Source organism: Aricia agestis, chromosome Z, assembly GCF_905147365.1.
Source record: "Aricia agestis chromosome Z, ilAriAges1.1, whole genome shotgun sequence".
In the NCBI taxonomy this organism is placed as follows: Eukaryota; Metazoa; Arthropoda; class Insecta; order Lepidoptera; family Lycaenidae; genus Aricia; species Aricia agestis.
In genome coordinates, this window is record NC_056428.1 from 16,425,818 (window position 1) to 16,449,125 (window position 23,308).

The 23,308-nt window shown below is 35.9% G+C and overlaps 1 protein-coding gene across 7 annotated transcripts in view; it reads left to right on the top strand.

Annotated features, from left to right (window-relative positions):
- The window catches only part of LOC121739025 (supervillin-like), a 246,601-nt gene that overhangs the window by 63,058 nt on the left and 160,235 nt on the right, over positions 1-23,308 (top strand). Inside the window, exon 1 of one of the 7 annotated variants that reach the window (XM_042131338.1) lies at positions 1,396-1,748. The exons of the other annotated variants lie outside the window; for them this stretch is intronic. Coding sequence (XP_041987272.1) covers positions 1,664-1,748 — 85 coding nt within the window. The 5' untranslated portion in view covers positions 1,396-1,663. Of the gene's footprint in view, positions 1-1,395; positions 1,749-23,308 lie in introns of those variants that run through there. 7 annotated transcript variants of the gene reach the window in all.

Below are 23,308 nucleotides of genomic sequence, written 5' to 3' on the forward strand. Positions count from 1 at the left end.
GAGGTACTTGCGGCTACTTTTAACAAGGCAACCCAACATTAATCCATTCTATTCGTTCTAAAGATTATTTTAAAATATTTGATCGAAAATACGATTCATGCAGGATTTTACGGTCAGATCTTAGGATATTTATTATAAAGTACGGGTGGCAACCCTAGATACGACCAAATATTTTAAAATTCAGGATATTTTTACCCGACTACGGCGAAGCAAAAAGGAGGGTTGTGATTTTGGCCTGTATGTATGTATGTATGTATGTATGTAATGTATGTATGTATGTATGTATGTATGTATGTATGTATGTATGTATGTATGTATGTATGTATGTATGTATGTATGTATGTATGTATGTATGTATGTATGTATGTATGTATGTATGTATGTATGTATGTATGTATGTATGTATGTATGTATGTATGTATGTATGTATGTATGTATGTATGTATGTATGTATGTATGTATGTATGTATGTATGTATGTATGTATGTATGTATGTATGTATGTATGTATGTATGTATGTATGTATGTATGTATGTATGTATGTATGTATGTATGTATGTATGTATGTATGTATGTATGTATGTATGTATGTATGTATGTATGTATGTATGTATGTATGTATGTATGTATGTATGTATGTATGTATGTATGTATGTATGTATGTATGTATGTATGTATGTATGTATGTATGTATGTATGTATGTATGTATGTATGTATGTATGTATGTATGTATGTATGTATGTATGTATGTATGTATGCGGGTATGAACATCCATATGTTCATCTGTTCCCTCGTAAAAACTACTTACCTACTTATGTTGTGATTCCACTAATCACTATGTTTTGACCGGAAATCTTAAAACAAGAGAATGTTGCGACATTACTGTGCCTGTCTAATTAGGTCAAATTGGCCCTATAAAATACAGAAAGTAAAAATACAGAAGTACTTACGATTACGTCATAATTTTGTCCACGCTTTTCACCACAGTTTTTTTGCCATATCTGTGAATCAAATGATTTAATAATAAGATAGCGCCTATCATTAATAAAATGAACCTACTAAGTATTAATAAGAAAGGTCAACTAACGATGCGTAATGCGTCCTATGACCTGCGGATGATTCAATATTCGGCGTCTATTATGATGGTAATGTTAAGGGCTATTGACACTTGTGAAAAGGGCTTTTGTTCGTGTAGGCACACTCCTTGGGAGGCGGGTTTTATTTTCGTTATCATTCAAGAGCAATGCCGTCGACACATGCGCCGACGCAGGTCAGTCTACCACACGGGATCGCAGCGCGCTGTTATCTGTTCCAAATTTAAAAATTAAAAAAAAAAGTACATAAAAGTAATTTCGGTCGGCATAACGCAAATGTCCTTCGTCGTGAATGTGTAAAAAAAAATTATGTCATTCGATTCGAAAATCGAATTAGTGCGAAGCGTCGTTCGATATTGAAAATGAAATTGGACAACAAAACATATTTTGTGTAATTGCACCGAGTGAATATTTGGCAAAATACGACGAGAATAGTTTTTTGAAATTATCGTCACGAATAGAATGACTTTTGCTTCGAGTGCCAGGCATATTAGTGTCACGTACCAGCATCTACCCACATGTTTGTTTTTGCCGGGTTCTTCTGATTTTGATTGATATGTGATTGAATATGGAAATGATAGTGGAAGATGCACCTGTTGTGATATCGTGGATTGTATTCTTGCTGTTAATATGTCGGTGTTACTACAGTATTGGTAAGTTTCTTGTAATTAATAAGGATGATTTATTGCAAGCAGAGTGACCATTTTGCGATTTAAAAAAGAAGAATCATATTGTGATTCATAATATGATTCTCAAAGGCGACCATTTTAGCCCCGCTGATCATTCGCGGGCGCATATTATGATGTCTCCTGCTGGAGTAAGACAGAACGCGGCTCTTGACTCTGAGGGTGTGGGTGGCTGATCACCTTATTGTGACAAAAAGATACCAGTTACAGCCCTTTACATGGATATTTCAAAAACTTTTGACTATGTACGACATGACATACTTTTAGAAAAATTAAATAGATATGGAGTAAGAGGTAATGTCCTAAACATTATAAAATCTTTTCTGACCGATCGTATCCAAGTAACCCAATTAACTAGTATATGTACAAAAACAAAAACTGAGCATAGGCTATTTGTAGATGACAGCACTGTAGTTTTTATTTGTAATGACATTAAAATTAATGAAAATGATATAAATAAAAGCCTAAATGATATTATCAATTGGTTAAAATTAAACAATTTAATGATACATTTAAGCAAACTCAAATAATGAAATTTCAACAAAGAAAACTGTTAATAAATTCCTTAAACATAAATTATAATGGAGAAAAAATTACCGATACAGAAGTCACAAAGTTTTTAGGAATATTTATAGAAAAAGACCTCCAATGGAAAGCTCACTCTGATCACATTTGTAAAAAAAAATATCAGTTTTCTTATGCCCTATTTACGATCTCCAAAGTAGCTAATGAAAAAGCATTACTAGCTGCGTACCATGGATTCGTAGTATCTACTCTCAGATATGGATATTATATTCTGGGGTAATTCCATAATGCGTGAGGATATATTCAAATCACAAAAGAAATGTATTAGAGTTATAGTAAATATACGAACAATAGAGAGTTGCCAACCTTATTTTAAAAATATAAGTTACTTACATTTCCTTATATTTATGAAGTAGCTGTGTTTGTAAGAACAAACCTTTCATTTTTTATGCGATTCAATACTAAAAGATACGACCATAAGTTATGTTGTGTTGAATATAAAACCTCACTGGTTCGAAAGAATATTTTCGGAATGGCAACGAAAATTTACAATAAAATACCACAGGCTATCAAAGAATTAGACATCATTCAAAAATTTAAAAATGCGTTGAAAAAATATCTCATAGATAAATGCTTCTACAGTGTCGACGATCTCTTTCGTGAACAAAAATTATATTAATGTTAACACTGAATAAGTTATAATTTATTAATTGTTTATATGATATTATGATCTCATATTATTTAATTGAAATTTGGTTAAAAATAACATTTAATAGTCTAGAGTCTAGACATAATACTATATTTTGATATTTATTGACATTAATGCTACGAATAATAAAAACCATAGACTTAATATATACTAGCATTATAGGTTTATGATAAAAACTAAGGAAAAGTAACTCCGTCAAAAAACATGCTCCACAATACTTGTCAAAAAAGTGTACCTTAGATACGCATTTCAATACATTTGCAATATTTAGGTGACCTTGAGCGGTACGAGGCTGACGTTACATGACAGATCAAAAGGAACCAAATTTAAAATGGTAATAGTATGGGAGTTACGATTCCTTAGTTTTTATTATTCGTAGCATTAATGTAATACTTTTATTCATAACTTGACTGTGATTTAAACTTTAATTTCAAATGTAAATAATATGAAGTGAACTATATTATAATAATTATTATGACTTTGCACGCCACATTACTGGCAGAATGTATAGAGCTAATATTATTACTTTTAAGACCTTTATTATATGTACATTCATGCAAATAAATAAATTTGAATTTGAATTTGTCTGACAAGTAAGATGATCCATGCGTCGGATGGGCATGTAAAAAGTCAGTCCTGTGCGGCACAGGACTGACTTTTTACATCAGTGCCTGCTGTGCCTGATCTCTCCATATCATGTCGGTCCTCCGTCCCACTGGGTTATGAGAGTAAAGGAATAGAGAGTGCTCTTGTGTACTGCGCACACTTGGACACTATAAAATTACTCCTGCTTAACTGGCCTGGGGCCCAATTCACAGGAACCTTTTCCCTCGTAAAATTATTTCATGAACTATTCATTTCTACTGGCGAGTTCGAATGATCTTTAAAAGTTAAAACTCGTATTCTGGGGACCAATAGCTATCGAGGTGTTTCTTAATTTTGCGTTCTAAATCGGTGTGAGAGTTAGTTACTATAGCAAGAAACAGTCTAATGCTTCGAACAAGAAACAAAGCTGCATGCTGCTTTGAAACAGTAGAATCATCGTACAGGTCATAGCAATGTTTTCAGGTCGTTCCTCTCGCACAAATCCTTGTATAAATCACTCACGGTCCGCGCTCCGCTGCCAATTTTTGTCGTCTCGCGTCGGGCGAATGTCATGCGTTATAGTTTAGGTACCGTCGATTTTTGCAGAGAATAACACGTTATGCATACCTACTTATTTTAAAATAGTTTTTCAAGTTCTTTTCATCCTAAAATATCGGTAAACAGTTGATTAAGTATTGTCAGAGAACAAATGCATGGCTGAGGCTGATGGTAGTGTTCGTGAAGGTTTATTATAAAATGAACTAGAAAATATACAGACGAATATAATAATAACCTCCTCCTTTTTGGGAGTCGGTTAGAAAAGGTTAGAAAACATATATTCTCATTTATGATAAAATAAACAATTTGCTGGTTTTCTGTAAGGCTGTACTCAAGTCGAGCCAGCTCATTCGTGCAGAAGCACGGCTTCAAGATTTTTTATATCTACTTGAATTATTTATGTCCAGCCTTCATATTAATTTATATCAAGTATGGTAAATAGTAGGTAAATAGGCCTAGAACATTACAAAACCCAGCTACATTATATTAAAACATTCGTCACAAATTGTATGGGTAATGGTATATTAGTGATCGAAGATAATGGGACTCGCGCGGCGGGTTCTCGCGTGAAGAGCTACTAGTTACTACAGGCTGACAAAAGCTAACTGGTTACTCCAAACGACCCATTTCACCGCAATTAACCGGCCTTTTAACCGTTGTAACTTGACATGAGCTGGTTAAAATATTATCATCACTAATAATAAAAACTGAAATACTAAAATAGGGGGTTTTGTCTGGAATAGAAACGCTGAGAGATTTTGGTAAGAGCGACTGCAGACTTACAATTTCAAGTTACCCAACTAAATCGCATAGTATACCAATAGCTATAGCGACTTATGCGAGGTCGCACATTGCAATTTACATCCAACGAAATTGTACAACTAAATAATTGGACAATTTAGCTCATAAATGCCTTTCGCGACGCCTCCGTGTATCATCATAATATTAATACGCGAACGAAAAACTTAGTAACCCTTTTTACGAAAAATGGGGAAACGTAGGTGCATGAAATTTTGCACAGTTATAGTTTATATGGTGAAGGAGTGCATCGAACTAAAATTATTTTGAAATTATGTTTTTATCACAATTTTTTTTAACAAATAAAACATTACACACACTACAACACACACACACACATGACAAATGACAGATTTTTGAGTGACAAGCCTAAACATACGAATTATACTCTTTTATTTATGGTTGAAGTCTGTTGACAACAAGTTGACAAATTGAAAATGGATTATAGTTTTATTGAATCTTAGATACTATTAGACAATGCTTACACGGCCAGTCTGAGATCAGCTGAGTCCCAGAGACGAGAGTTGAAAAAAAATATATGATAAGGTAAATATTTTTTTACAACTTAAACGTAGTAGTCCTAATGTCGTTGAAACTAAGGTCGAATTTCGACCATTGGGCGATCTCTAGTTATCTTAAAATGCCTCACCTCATCAAATTACATCTGACATGTGGATACCAACAGCGTACATGGAGATAAATAAATCTCCCTCAAATAAATGTCAGCGTCAGAAAGCAATGATTTAATTATATACCTATTAATTGATAATATGTATTGTACTTACTGATATTTTAAATATAAAAGTTTGAGTGTTTATCTGGTACAATCACTTATAAAGCGCTGAACTAATTGAAACGTTTGGTATGAAAATACTGAGAAGTCAGTGTTTTCATCAAGGAAAAATGTAGGGTTCCTGAGCTCATAAATGAATTCAGCTTAGATATAAATTTTAATCAAAAATTCATAATTAAAAACCTATGAAGTTATGATATAACTAGCTGTCCCGGTGAACTTCGTATCACTTTAAAACCTTCCCTGGACTTCTACGAATATTTTAAGACTAAAATCAGCCCAATCCGTTCAACCGTTTTCGAGTTTTAGCGCGACTAACACATTTGAAAATACATTTTTATATATAAGATAGCCTTCCTCAATAAATATGCTATCTAACACTGAAATAATTTTTCAAATCGGACCAGTAGTTTCTGAGATTAGCGTGTTCAAATAAGCCCTATCATATAATTTTCCCCGTTTTTTCAACATTTTCCTCTATTTCATCGCTCCTATTAATCTTAGCGTGATAAAATATAGCCTATAGCCTTCCTCGATAAATGGGCTATCCAACAGTGAAAAAATTTTTCAAATCGGACCAGTAGTTCCTGAGATTAGCGCGTTCAAACAAACAAACAAACAACTTATACGTGGGAGAGCCATGCTTCGGCACGAATGGGTCGGCTCGACCGGAGAAATACCACGTTCTCACAGAAAACCGGCGTGAAACAGCGCTAGCGCTGTGTTTCGCCGAGTGAGTGAGTTTACCGGAGGCCCAATCCCCTACCCTATTCCCTTCCCTACCCTCCCCAATTCCCTTCCCATCCCTACCCTCCCCTATTACCCTATTCCCTCTTAAAAGGCCGGCAACGCACCTGCAGCTCTTCTGATGCTGCGAGTGTCCATGGGCGACGGAAGAGGGGGCAAACGAGCAAACGGGTCACCTGATGGAAAGCCCATCAGGTGACCCGTTTGCTCGTTTGCCCCCTTATTTAAAAAAAAAAAAAACCAAACAAACTCTGCAGAATTATAATATTAGTATAGATAATATTTGTGAGTGCATTCGCAAATTCGGCACAATGACATTGACGTCACATCTCGATAGATCACGCGGGCGATGAGTGACGAGTGACGGGTGCCTGACGAGTGACGACATGACACGCGGACAGATGCGACCCACACGCCATGTACCGACTACCGAGTCATCCGCGCGGAGATGTCTGATGATCCTACAGTACACGGTCAATGAATAAGAACCTAAAGATGCGATCTACATATTATGCTTTTAGGGACGTATTCTAAGACTATTAAGATTATTTTTTGTTTCTACTTGACCCAATTTAGGTACAATCAAACTATTTTTACTCAAATATGCACTTCGCCTTTCAACATTCCAATTTCCATACATTCCATTGGACGTTTTGTACCAGGTTTAGTTCTTCCCAAAACATACCTACTAATAATATTGTTATTAATACGCAAACTTGCGTATTTTTGTGTATTAGTCTGGACCATCTATCTATCGATTCAGTATATTAAGTGGTTATTACTTGTAATACCTCTTTATGATAATAACTCAGAACCGATTGCGATGAAATGTGATATGGAGTAACAAGGAACAAAAAGAATAAAGGAACTTAGATGGTAGGTATGGATATAAACTCTGAGTCCTGATAAAAGACATGCAATAGTTCACATCACCAAAAATTATAGTCACCGCAAAATATACCAATATTATCTTTGCAAACAAAGTTGCAGGTAATATTTAGTAAAAAAATGAGACCGTTGCGCCAAAATTCGTTTATATGTAACCGTACATTTTTATTAAAAGCTTTTATTTAACTTGCTCTGTATGTATGTATGTTACGGTGGAATTTTGGAACTCAATTTTAAGGTAGATATATTCAACCGATTGAGCTGAAATTTTGCATACGCGTTTAGTTTGGATGACCATGCACGATATAGTATGTGACATCACGCTAAATCCATCCAAGATGGCGAAATAATTATTTTCTATGCAGTCCTACAATATGGATATTAAACGAAAGGGCTTTTTGAGAGTAACTCAAAAACGAATGTGATTTCATTCTACATCCAACATGGCGGCTCGTCCAAGAATCAAGATAGGGGAATAGTTATTTTTTATGCACTTCTGCAATATGGGTATCAAATGAAAGGGCTCATTGAAAGTAACCCAAAAACGAATGTAAAGTCATTCTACATCCAATATGGCGGCTCATCCAAGATACGGGTATAGTTATTTTTTATGCACTTCCGCAATATGGGTATCAAATAAAAAGCCTCATTGAGAGTAAATTGAAAAATAATATTCAAGTCGTGTCTTATCGTGACGTGACGTGACGTGAAGTGTCGTGTCGTGACGTGACGTGACGTTACGTGTCGTGTCGTGACTTTACGTGACCTCACGTGACGTTACGTGACCTTACTTGACGTGACGTTACGTCACGTGACGTGACGTTACGTCACGTGACGTGAAATGACGTGACTGACAGCCAGGTTTCATAAAATGCCCGGTTGAATCCGGTCACTTTTTTCAGTGTAATTTAACTTTTTAGTCATGCAGTAATCTAGATGATCCTACTTCCTACTTCCTACTATTATTATAAAGGCGAAAGTTTGTTTGGATGTAAGGATGTGTGGATGTATGGATGTTTGTTACTCTTTCACGCAAAAACTACTGAACGAATGTTAATGAAACTTTACAATAATATAGCTTATACATCAGAATTAGGGGTCGCAAACCGGGATCCCGAATTTCGAAAATACCGGGATACCGGGCCAAATTTAGGTCTTATTAAAACCGGTATTCGTTTTACAAAAACCGGCATTTTCGGTATTTTCGGTTTTAGTAATAAATAAATAAAAAACAAATACAAATAGAAAAAGTTACGCACTTTTTATTTATAGGTAATCATAATTATTAAATAAGTACTTAATACTTAAGTACGTTTCAAAAATATTCACATTAAATGGATCTTTTATCAGCCACAGCTTTATACTACAACTTTATACATCAATGGTCGTATATCCTTGTTTTGAGGGCACCTCTTTAACAATCTCCCCTAGCATTGAAATACTTGGCATAAACATATCAAGCGAAGTCCAGGTCCGATATCATCTAGAGGGCAAGGCCAAGTTAGCCTCGAAGAAGCTTGGTGTTCTTAACAGAGCGAGACAGTATTTCGGTCCGGACCAACGCCTACAACTCTACAAGGCGCAGGTTCTGCCTCATATGGAACACCTACTGTTCTCATCCCTGGGCAGGGGCGCCAAAATACCAACTGCTCCCTCTGCATCGTATCCAACGAAGGACCGGTCGAATTGTTGACGTCCATAGTGTTTTCAACAAGCTGGAACCTTTGGAATTACGCCGAGATGTAGCTTCACTCTGAAGAATTTATTCTAAATCATACCTCCTGCAAATTTTCGCCATCGATCCACGCGAAAAATTTACCATCCTCATCACCTTGAGTGGCAGTCTTCCTCCATGCGTTTTTCGAGTAACTTTCTGCCGCGCACTGTAAAACGCTGGAACGAATGTCACCAGCAGTATTTCCGGACCCAGACTATTTGCAAACCTTCATGAAGAGAGCGTATTCCCTCTTAAAATACCGGCAACGCCTGCTTGCAGCACTTCTGATGTTGCAAATGTCCATGGGCAACGGTAGTTGCTTTCCCCGTTTGCTCGTTTTCCCCTTATTTTATATTTTAAAAAAATTAAAAAGGAGAGTCAAGTTCAATATAGAAATTATGTGCCTGGCTGTGGGCTTCACTGCAGAAAGAATTGAGATCTAAATGAATGCCAGGTTCTATACAAAATCGAAATATTATACAGTACTTGAAGAAATAAAATAACATTATGAAAAAGTATTAAACTCTATTTCTTTGTTTTACCTATTGGATACCTATAATAGTTCATGTTATTTAAAATATGTGAGATCTTAAAGTGAGTTACTCGTAGATTTGACTTGGCCAAATTTTATGAAATTAATGATGTATCCTGAATGTACTTATTAAATATCAAATAATAATTGAAAATTTTATTTTAATTAGAAGATAAATTAATTCAAGTTACGTACCTAGTTATTTTTCCTCCGCAAACTAACTTTATTATACTAAATTTTAAACTTTAGCTTAAATCCCAGAAATATCGAAAATACCGGATTACCGGTATTGGTCTGGAGCCAATACCGAAAATACCGGTTTCGCTTAAATGGTCCGGTATTGCGACCCCTAATCAGAATAACACATAGACTACAATTTTAACCGACTTTAGAAATGGAGGAGGTGTTATGTTAGTTTTTTTTATCTTCAACGATTACTCCGACGTTTGTGAACCGATTTTCAAAAAATTTCTTTAGGTGTATAGGTTATCATTCTAATTTGGTACCATACTCATAAAAATGGTGACCTGATGAACAGATCCATAAGTAATCGAGGGAACTCCTCAAAATTCATATGGAAATATATGTTGATTTCGGTTTAGTGAGCAGTATTCTAAGCATATGCTACCAACAAGTAAGATTTTGCACCAAGGTATACCATGGTTCGGAAGGTGCTAAGAGAATTCCTGACTCTTTAAAGATACAAGTTTGGGAGTTTCGACGTTGTTTTAAGAGCGGAAAGCATACTACTATACAAATTACCTTCATCTTAATCATCATCACTACCATAAACCGTTCTTTTCATAGTATTTTATGATATAATCAAGTAACCGCGGGTAACACCGCGGGACACAGCTAGTAAAATATAAACAAAAAACTTTTTGAAAAAAAAAAAAGCTTTTATTTAAATAGTCTAAAAATAAGAAAATAAGATTCTTTTTAAAAATTTTAACTATTCAGTTATAATCCTCAATATATTATACAATTTGCATGATAATAAAAGCTTGTCGTGAGACTTAACAATCTATCAGTACTTTAAAAATTTATTAAAATAAAAATATAATATCAATTCACTCAGTTATATATAAATTGGTACTATAGTTTATTTACAAATCGCGCGACAAGCTTTTATTATCATGCAAATTGTATAATATATTGAGGATTATAACTGAATAGTTTAAATTTTTAAGTAGAATCTTATTTTCTTCTTTTTAGACTTATTTAAATAAAAGCTTTTTTTCATAAAGTTTTTTGTTTATATTTTATTTCGGAATGAAAATCATCATAAGTCCTTTCCCGGGACTCCCGCAGGACCGCGCCCGATGTTGGCCGCTGGGGTATATTCGGCCAGAAAATCAGATGGACGCGCCGACAGTATCTCTATTCCGAATTTCAGCTATATCGGTTCAGCGGTTTAGGCATGTAGAAGTATTACGGACAGACAGGCAGACACACTTTCACATTTATAAAATTAGTACATGGATAATTAACGAAATTTCAGACACATATTTTGGCAAAACAGAAGCAGCCCCTACATACCTGCATATTGTGAAACAAGACACCTTGACACCATCTCACGTTCATCACAGACTGAGTGGCATCATTATATTTGGGCGATGCCAATTAAATACTACAATATAATATAAATAATAATATATGTATTATAACTAGCTGTCCCGGCAAACGTTTCTTTGCCATATAAAGTATTTCACCCGTATTATTTTATTGAAGTGACTAAATAAGTATGCCACCATGGCAACGTCCATCGCTATCACGTCGCACAAACAATGGTCGCAGTCAGTCTCGAGTTGTATTAATTTACTATTATTTAAGTATTCAACAAATGCACTTATCAATATAACAAACCGGCCAAGTGCGAGTTGGACTCGCCCATGAAGGGCAGCAGCAATAAGGTTTATTTTTATGAAATTAAGAGGTTTTTGATTTATTTTCATATTTCAGTTGATATGAAAGCTAAATTAAGGTTTACCATTTATGACGTATAAAAAAACTACTGGGTAGATCTCGTTCGAACCAACTTCCGTTGGTAGTTTTTATAGTAATGTACATCATATATATTTTTTAGACTTATCATGGTACCCCTACTTCAGAATTTAGAGGGGGGACACACACATTTTTCCACTTTGGAAGAGTCTCTCTCGCAAACTATTCAGGTAATAAAAAATGATTTTAGAAACCTTAATATAATTTTTGAAGACCTATCCATACATACCCCACACGCATAGGTTAGATGAAAAAAACCGGCCAAGTGCGAGTCGGACTCGCGCACCGAGGGTTCCGACAGCTTAAAGGTATTATAGACCTGAGTATTTAGTATGAATTTCAATTTAATACCTCTACGCGTTTATGAGGAAATGGGTAGTAAGTTTAAAATTATTAAAAAAAAATATATTATGTGATGTAACTAAAAATTTATGGTTTTCGTAATTTTTCCTTTATCTATGCTATAAGACGTTGCTTCGTACCAAATTTCAAGATTCTGAGTTCACGGGAAGCACCCTGTAGGTTTTGATTCCCTTGCAAGTGTCGAAAATTTGCGGCATAAACGGCTGTATCTTTTGATTGCGTTGGCTTAGAAGTTTGATTTTTTCACAGCTTCAAGGGACAGTAGACCTGAGTAATTGATATAAATTTCAGCTTCACGCCTCCACGCGTTCCTGAGAAAAAGGGTCTTGACAGACGGACAGACGGACAACAAAGTGATCCTATAAGGGTTCCGTTTTTTCCTTTTGAGGTACGGAACCCTAAAAATGTTTTTTTGTTTCAGTTGTATTTATCGCGACCCCTAAAATTTTCAATAATTTTTCCAATTTTGTATCAAAATCTTAAAGCGGCTCACAGACTACATCTGCATACCAAGTTTCAATGGAATAGCTCTTATAGTTTCGGAGAAAAGTGTCTGTGACATACGGACGGACAGACAGATATAACGAATCTATAAGGGTTCCATTTTTTGCGATCTGGCTACGAAACCCTAAAAGTACCTACCCAGTACCCAGTAGCCGATTCTCAGACCCACTGAATATGCATATAAAATTTGGTTAAAATCAGTAAAGCCGTTTCGGAGGAGTACGCGGCCTAACATTGTGACACGAGAATTTCATATAATATACTAGCTGTTGCCCGCGACTTCGTCCGCGTGGACTTTAGTTTATAGCGCGCGGTGTCAACAAAATTTGTGTCAAATTTAAAAACTTTTTAAAACCCTGGTAAGTGGTACCCCTCTTAGAGCCGCGCTACACTGGAATGGCAGCGCTGAAAGTGCTCGCCTCGCCGCTGCCATTCTGGTGTAGCGCGGCCCTTAATAAATCAAAATACCCAAAAACAGCTGTGCAGTGTGCACATAATCTATACTAAAATTATAAATGCGAAAGTATCTCTGTCTGTCTGTCTGTCAGTCAGTCTCGCTTTCACGCCAAACGCCAAAACTACCGAACCGATTGTAATGAAATTTTGTATACAGACAGTCTAAAGCCTGAGAAAGTACATAGGCTACTTTTTTACTGGAAAAAAGGGTTGTCAGGGGGTGAAAATGCGTAAATTTGTTCAAATTAAGTTAGTTCCAAAAATTCATAATAGATGGCGCCGTGCGTCTACTACATCGCGCTGACGCTTGCTCAAAAGTCTTTCTATAAGAGGTGGTATCATCTTACATTTAAGTTTCGATTTTTTTCGATTGTTATATCTATTCTACGGTATTAAATAACTCAGTACTTTATCTGTGTAGTGACGTAACCTTAAACCTATCAATGATAAATAGTTTATGGGTAAAGTTGTGTAATTGGGGGGCTAAATAAGCTTTAAAATTTGGCATAAAATACAAAGTTTAATATAAAAAAATGAAATACTTATTGTGTGCACACTGCACAGCTGTATTGATTTAATGGGTACCAGGGTTTTTTTTATAAAAGCTTTTGACACCAATTTTGTTGAAATCGCGCTTTATAAACTGAAGTCCACGCGGACGAAGTCGCGGGCAACAGCTAGTATCTAATAAGTATGATTAGTTCTATGTTACAATGAAGTAAAAAATAAAACACCATCTGTTGAATCGTATTAAAACTAAAATGTTCATTGCATCGATATATTTCTGGATTTTTTATAATATTATACATAAAATATATTTAAGTGAAGAATAAAACGCCATCTGTTTTCATATATTAGAATTAAAATGTTGATTGCATTGATATATTTTCTGGATGGAATATAGGCCAACACGGTACACTCGAACTCCTTAGAAATGCAGTAGGAGTTCTATAAGATAAGATAGATTGATTATTATTATACCAAGTGATAATATTATTAAACATAATATTCTAACGTATTAAAAACTATGAACAAAAACATAATAACTAATAAGTATGATTAGTTCTATGTTACAATGAAGTAAAAAATAAAACTCCATCTGTTGAATCGTATTAAAACTAAAATGTTCATTGCATCGATATATTCCTGGATTTTTTATAATATAATACATAAAATATATTTAAGATTTTTGAAATTTTATTTTAATACACATCCAAGACCCAGGAACATTTAAAACTTTTGTTCCGCCTGCGGGACTCGAACCCAGGACCCCCGGGATGAGCGCTGGCAACGCGCAATGCGAATTCAGTTTAAGAATAAGAATAAGAATCATTTATTTGCAGAAAGTACCGTTACAAAAGATGTTACAATAATTATACAGGATTCCAGTCTTTCTACCTAATAACTATAGGCATGCAAAATTTATAGTAATCAGTAATCACTAATCACACTTATAATAATATGGATAGTTTCATCGATATTTTCATGGAAATAAGATATTTTCCCACATCAAAATGAAGCCTATGTCCTTTCTCAGACTCTAGAATAACTGTGTACAAAATTTCATTGCAATCGGTTTAGTAGTTTTGGCGTGAAAGCGAGACAGACAGACAGACAGACAGACAGAGATACTTTCGCATTTATAATATTAGTATGGATAAGATTATTTTCTGCAGTCACAAAATATATAATCCAGTTTCAACTGGTTTCAACAACAGATTTCGCAGTTTACTGCAGCCTTTCAAGAGAAACAGTTCTTAGATGCACTGTCCTTCGTTAAAATAATTTTAACATACATATTAGATACTTACTTAATATTTTAGATTCCTGTGCCAAAAATTTATTTTAACAGAACGCTATTACTTTTTATCTCTCTGTGTGTCGGTCTGTCAGGTTCCACACCCAAACTAAACTAAACATATTGTTATTTTGCTGTTTTATAAGGATCCATGAACCTACAGATGTTCCTTATAAAACAACAAAATACGGACTGAGACTTCGATTTTGTCAGCCGACAGAAAAAAAATCACCATATCAATTATTATTCATGTCTAGTAATTCGTACTAATTTGACATTCGTCAGTTTGACATTGCTGAATTGATTGAGACTTGAGAGGAATTGCTTAATGAGACCATTTTAGCCCCGTAGGCCTCTGGTAATGTTGGCCCATCAGTGCCACACAATTCCACAATTTGCTAATCTAGCTCTATTTAAAACATCAACAGACCAATGAAACTCGATCTGGCTTGTAAATAGGCTACAAGTTAATCACAATGTGTCGGCGGTGGATTCCCGGATTTTAGTCGTTATTAATGTGCGCGGCCTACATTGCGTGAAATATTGAGGGTATCGTCCCACTGGACTTCCGCTATGAAATTTTATATGTGTGCTACTCGAATTTATAGGTTCTAGTGAACGCGATTGCGCGCGGGAACCGTACATTTTCCGCGAGAAAACTATTCTATGTGCTTGCTTTCTTGAAACTGTATCTCGATACCAAACATTGCAATCATTTAAGCGGTTAAAGCGGGAAAAGGCAGAGAGAGACGTTTTCACGAAGCTGTCTGAAAAAATGATAAAAATTACTCGAAATTCATTCCTTAAAATGTATAACTCTACTAAATATAAGAGTTCAAACTTCAAAGTCATAATACGAAGATATCCAGTCGAATTCTGATCGGGTTCGAATCGGACTTAGTGCGAAACCGCGCTCTTAACGATCTGTCGACCACGTACTATTTCAATTTCTTTTAACTTGTAAAGTCAGCAGGTGCATCGATTTTTAAATGCGCTGCACGTATTCGATACTTTAAGCTTTATATTTATAGAGAAGCGCTATCTTTTATGCACGAATTGTTCTACGTTAGACTTCGACGTCGCGTCGATCAGACAAGTGCTTTTTATCCGACTGTGGTGTAGAAAAAGGAGTATTGATTTGAGCAAGGTGTTCCTGTGCATCGCGGCCCCCCGAGTAGCGGATTGGTGTCGGGTCTGCAAAATGTAGATGATCGCTGGTGGAGTTGCGGTTGGTTCTATCGTCCCCGCAACTCTGCCTTTAGCGATGAGTGGAGCATCATGGGGTTTTAGTGGGTAGACTACGCAGGAGTCCCACATACCCCGGCCGATATCAATACATACCACCAATTTGTCGGCGGTGCGTAAAGCATTTCCGCATGTTAAAAAAAGAAAAAAAAAAGGTGGCATAGATTCATTTGTGCCGGCCGAAACTCTTTTAAACCTTTTCTTATTGATGAATTATGTAGTTCATCAATTTTAAACCCTTTGGTTTCTTATTCTTCTAGGGATTTATAATAATATAGTACTAGCGACCGGCTTCGCACAGGTATAAAATATGCCTATGTCACTCACTGAAAAATTAATGATTAAACTTGATTCAGTAGTTTTGATTTATATTCATTACTATAGTTTGTGCGTTTTATGATGATATGGGTGACACATAATAATTGACAATAGTAGTAGTCCCCAGTACACGGAACTAACTTTTTTCTGATACATACAAATTAACCACTTTGTGAGTGCCTTGTTTACGATGAGTCCGACAAACTTTTCTATCCGAAAAATTTCTACGCTGCTGCGTTTTCGAATGCTTGACCCCTGGAATTGTCGATATGACGTCACCATGGCTCCTCGTACATACAACTTTCATTTTTTTTGGAATTTGTTTAATAAAGTTATTTGACATATTCAATTCCATCGAGGCCAGCTCGAAGGGAGCCTTCGAGCTGTCAGTTTTGCGGTCCACACGGTGGTTATTGCTCGATTTGTAGTAAAACTATCGAGCAAAACCGTATGTGAGTACTTAGCTTAACAATAATTTTATACTCCTGTTTTCACAATTAATATAAATATAATTTTATATTAATAAGTTAGCATTTAGCAATTTTTCATTGTTATTCTTCTAATACATTTTGATTTTTTTTGTTTTCCTAAAAAATAACCGTAGCAAGGAATATGAGAACTAGGGGTTAGTGCGAGTTTTATTCGATCATACGCATCGAGCACGTAAACGCGAGTTTATATGGAATCAAAGCAGCGCCATCTACTGGCTAACGTGGATACTGCTTTGATCCCATATAAATTCGCGTTTACGCGCTCGATGCGTATGATCGAATAAAACTCGCACTAACCCCTCTGTCACCCACATCATCATAAAACGCACAAACTATAATAGCTGTCCCGGCAAACGTTTCTTTGCCATATAAAGTATTTCGCCCGTATTATTTTATTGAAGTGACTAAATAAAAATAATTGCATTTATGTTTGAATAAAACATTTTATTTATTATTATTATTATAAGTATGTCACCATGGCAACGTCTATTGCTATCCCGTCGCACAAACAATGGTTGCCGTCAGTCTCGAGTTGTAATAATTTACTATTATTTATTCAACAAATGCACTTATGACTTGTCCATATAAAAAGTACCCAGTAGCTGATTCTCAGACCCACTTAATATACAATATGCATATATAAAATTTGGTTAAAATCAGTAAAGCCGTTTCGGAGGAGTACGCGGCCTAACATTGTGACACGAGAATTTTATATATAAGAAGATTATTTATTACTACTACCCGTGGCCCGCATTGGTCGGTACCGACTACCGCCACAAAAACTACGTCCCACAATTTTTAAATCTGTAATATCTTTGAAAATATTTTTTTAAATCATATGCTGTAAAGGGCTATTACATATTATAACAGTTTATCTCCACTATTTAATCAATATTATTATACTTATAAACCTTTCCCTTCAATCAGTTTATCTATTAAAGAAAACCGCACCAAAATCCGTTGCGTACTTTTAAAGATTAAAGGGAACAAAGGGACAAAAAAAGCAACTTTGTTTTATACTATGTAGTGATGCCAGATTTTCTTCTAGAAAAATAATTTCTTGGCGCTGTGATGTAAGCTGATAGTGCTGCTGTCTTCGAACCTTGTACGTTAAAGTGCATGTCGTGTCACGACAGTAAAGATGTGCTTAACGCGATTTACGGCGATCTCAAATATTACTTTATAAACTTAGATTAAAATTGTTTCTGAAGTGGCCAATACAAATCGTCGCATTTGTTTTACAAGCTAACTTAAGACATTTCATTTAATAGCCCATAAAATGTACTATGTTGATGTACTGTGTTGATTCTATAAGGCCAGTGAGAATTGGGTTCTATGGACCTATGGCCACTGCGGCTAAGAAGTAAGAAGTAAAAGAGTGCGCTTTCTCTCTCTTTATGACGCAGGCAGAGGTTTTTGTTGTCAAATGCCTAAAATTGATAATTTGAAAGAGTTTTAATAAATTCTTTCAGCTTATTAATATACCTAGTCTGGCTATCTTTTTATGTTATCATTGGCGACATAAAAAGCTTGATAATTATACAACTTGCTTTTGACTCGACCATTTTGTTTAAACTTTTATATATATTTTTATTCTGAAATTCTTTTAATATTCTTGACAATATAAAGGTTTAGAATCTGTCTGAAGATCACCGAGGTTCTTAGCTCTAGTCTAGACAATGACATTTGCATAACTTTAGCGCGGAGTCGTTAGCATTTTCGGTCGTTTAGTTTTATTACGCATATATGCAGCCATTTATAATAATATAATGTTTTTTGTCTAAGGTTCTTGATATTTTAAGAGTAAAATTCTGGGTCACAGCAGCTTAACTTTAAAATCGTACCGTATTATTTTAACCAAACCGTGATTTATGATGCAGATGGCTCGAAAAAATATTATAGTCAATTTTTTGACTTGACCAAAACCTTAAGTCGGGCCCGACTGTGGCAGGCTTTGGTTTATAAATGACCGTGTGTGCGTTTTAGAGCCCTTTAGTTTAAGGGAAAAAAGCACAGTGAGTAAAATTTGCAATATTCGTAAAATTTCCAACTGCATTCCGATATTTCAGGGCAAACTGTGAAATTCACAGTACTAGGTAGGTACTTATTTTATATTATTAGGTCCTTACCATAAAGTTAATATACTTAGAGAATAGAGAAACAGAGGCTTGAGCAAGAGAGATGTCACTATCAGAAACACTGCGTGGTAAAATGAGACGTGTGATACATGACAGCAGCATTCTTTTTTTGACGTCCAGTCCGCACGTAGTGAGTGACGTGCCGCACGTTGACAATTTAATCTCATAGAATTCATGTTCAATCGTGCTTGCGTAAGTGTATACGTACACATATTTTTCACACAGATGAAAACCAATTTCGGTTACGTTTGACAGCTCGAGATTGTTGCTCTATTCCGCTAGGTATATTAACTTTATGTGTCAGATAGACATAATATGACAGCTATATCGTGTAGAGTGTAGAGTGTAAACCCTACGGCTACATAGCGCCAAACATCCCTCATTTCGATTATCTCACTTTTTATTCTGTAAACTAGTAGTACTGTAGTAGACCACACTGCAGACTAGTGATGTTCCTTCATTAACACAATAATTGCCATATCAGCTGCGTAAGTTGTAAAAGTTAGTTAGAAGTAGATATGCGTCGGTCGTGAGTCGTGACACGGTTTCCCGTCTGACGTCACGCGGCCTTCGGGGCCGGTTGACGACCTCGCGCCGTTACTGCACTTACTGTCAACTGTCAAATGCAGCAGTCTGTACTCTGTATACTGTAACTGTATAATACTGTCTCAAAGTTGACTTGCCTTTGCTGATGGAGAGATTCCATGCGAGCGTATGAAAAAATACTCCCGGCATGGCATGGCGATCTTTGATCCCGTATTGAACTTTTTAGTACAATTTCTGTTTCGGAATTTTCAACAATTTGTTGCCGATGAGCTGTCATAACGTGGCTTTTTAATATGATGATAAAATATTAGGGGCCTGTTTCACCCACTTTCTGATAAAGTGCCTAATAATAGGCTATTCACAACTTTTTTGACAGATTCTCCATACTTGATCTGTCAAGTTAATTGGTGGATACGAGGGCTGCTATTTATGTATCCGGAATTAAAAAAAGAAACAAACATATATCATTTAATATGGTTTTATTGCTTTTCAAAATATTCGCCGCGATGATCGACACACTTTTGCATACGCTGGAACCAATTTTCATAGCACTTTTTCCATTCTGATTGAGGTATCTCCAAAACGTGCATTTTGAACGCATCAACAGCCTCTTCGCGGCTCGATAAACGTTGACCACGTAATTTGTTCTTCGCGTATGGAAATAAAAAGAAATCGTTAGGTGCCAAATCAGGGCTGTACGGCGGATGACCAGTCAATTCGATCTTTTGACCCTCCAAAAACTGAGTTGTTTCAGCTGAGGTGTGACAGCTAGCATTGTCGTGATGTAATATGATTCTGCGTTGTCGGTTGTCCTTTCTTATTTCTTCAAAGACTTCTGGTAAACAAATGGTCGTATACCATTCAGAATTAACCGTTTTACGATTCTCTAATGGCACTGTAGCCACATGTCCATTAATTCCAAAAAAACAGGCGACCATTTGCTTCAAAGTACTTTTTGCACGAGTAACTTTTGTTGGTTTCAGCTCATCTTGGAACACCCACACCGTTGACTGTTGTTTAGTTTCGGGGTCATATGCATAGATCCAAGTTTCATCACCTGTGTAGATATTATAAACGGCTTTTGACGTACCACGGTTGTATTTTTTTATCATTTTTTTGCACCAATCGACACGAGCCCGTTTTTGATCGATTGTCAAGTTGTGCGGAATTCAACGCGAACATATTTTTTTTACAGCCAAATGTTCGTGTAATATCTTATGTATGCTCGTCATACTTATGCCTAAGGACGCCTCTATCTCGCGATATGTAACATGACGATCACGCATTATTAGTTCCCGCACAGCATCTATATTTTGTGGGACAACAGCTGTTTTTGGGCGACCTTCTTTATTTTTATCCGTGAGCATAGACCGCCCACGATTAAACTCACTGTACCAGTGATAAACAGTGGTTTTTGATGGTGCTTCATCTCCAAAAGTTGCGGTGAGTTGAATAAAGCACTGTTGTTGATTTAGCCCACGCCGAAAATCGTAGTAAATCATTGCACGAAAATGTTCACGCGTTAAATCCATGGCAAATGAAGACACGCAATTTTCAAAATGACGCCACAATGGAAAAATAATTGACAGTCACATGAAACAAAATGTATTCTTCAACCAAAGAGTTCTATTTTCAAATGTTGTAATTACTTTTTAAATATTGTTCTTGTAAGTGGCCAGTTCCGGATACATAAATAGCAGCCCTCGTATTATTCATTCTCTCCTTAATTTCAGCAACTCAGTTGCTGGTTTCATTTGGTTTCTTTCTCCTGTATGTCAGCTGTACATTTGCATTGGTACACATCTATGTCATTGAAATACCGGGATGCCGCATGCATTTTGCGGGACTAATCCCGGTCGAAATTTTAGCGGGATCCAGCGGGACTGGCGGGATTACAAAAAAACATGATTTATACGTGTAACACTGCGCGCCGGGGTGCGTGAACCGCCTACAGGCAGCCCACCAATTCACCTATAATTCACTTTAAATGACAATTATACTAACCAGCGTGGAACCTGAGCGAACATTTTCAGCTGCTTGCTACCTTGTGTCGAATATCAGGAGCCGTTTGGCAGACGAGTGACGTCACAATTAATACCTTAACTTTTTTTACATACTTATATTTGAGCTTGTAACGGAATCTCTTAGCACAATTTTCCCTATATTTGAAAAAGATGAATAATTCTTAGAAAAGATGAAAAAACGTGTTCTTTAGTTTCTTTTTTAACTTTTTTTGAGTAGTCATTTCCAAAAAAAAGTTCAGTTATTTATTATTTTTATATCTAAAGTCGGAAGTATTAATAAACCCTTGTAAAAAAGTGTCCGACAAAGTTTGTTTTATTTATGTTTCTAAGAATAAAACGGGGTATATCAAGTAAAGTCAATATAACGATTTATTTTAAAAGTTTAAGTCCACCCTGCGGGAACAAGCAAATACCGGCATCCAGCGGGATTGTGATGGTTCAATACCGGGATTGAAATTATCCTGCGGGATTGCATTCCCTATGTGTGATGAACTTATGAGACAACGGTAAAGATCGCTTAATTTCCTTACGACCTAAATAAAGATTATTGCTCTTATAATCGACATGCATTAACCTGGTTCCGAGAACGTCTGGTGAGTGGTGACTGGACAATTATCCAGCCAAAATATTACCCATTAAAGCTCAAGTGATTTTTGGGATTTTTGATTGCACCCTTGGCGTGTGTGCCAATTTGACCCCTATAAGACGTATTTGAAACGCCTCCGTGGTCCAGTGGCTTAGAATCGGACTCGTGGCTCTTGAATCGGAGGGCGTGGGTTCGATTCCCGCGTTGGAAATATGTTATATCCAAGTTTGGTTAGGACAATGAAGGCTGATCACCTGATTGATTGTCTGACAAGTAAGATGGTCCATGCGTCAGATAGGCATGTAAAAAGTCGGTCCTGCACCTGAACTCTTGCCAGTCCTGTCGGTTGTCACTGGGTTGAGAATAACAGGAATAGACAGTGCTCTTCTGTACTGCGCACACACTTAGGCACTATAAAATTACACCTGCGTAACTGGCCTGATTTCAATGAAATCGCCCATCGTCACCGAGATCGGTGTGGGAGTTATTATTATTATATAAGATATTATAATATGTATCATTTATTCGTAATCATCAGAAGATCGCAATATAATATTATATAGGATACTACAAGAGTCGATAGGAGCTTCTTCATGTCGCAAAATGTACGGTTCTTACGGGATTAGACATGAAGTGGTTTTACGCCAAGGCTTGTAATTTACGTAATATTCGAGGTCTTTATTATTGTTCTTTATTTGAAATTCCAGACACCGTTGGAGTAAGAGGAAATTAACATCAGAAAATGTTAAGAAGCAACATAAATATTATATTCTTATTTTCTTCCTGTCTTGGAAACTCGAGCAGGAAATGAAAACTATAATATTTTAAAATTAACAGTTTGTAATGGAAAATTTATTGTGTTTCTTTTTACACGAATTGCAAAAAGTCATCATTGGCGGAAATTGGCTTACATGACACAATTTATAAGTATCATCGATAGTTCGACAATGTGGACATTCGCAATGCTGATTCATTGCAAATCTAGCGGGTGAACTACATAAGTTTTTGTTTGTAATTTATTTACTTGTATTTTCACCGCTATAATTTACCCAATTAATTAGAAATTTCGGTTATTCTATTCACCAAAATGTCTTGTTCCATTTCCAAGAAGCTACTTTATTAAAGTGGTGTTGCGTGCCGGTAATATGGTAATACCAACACAAAGGAATTAGTTGCCACAGCGATTCATCACATTTCGCGAA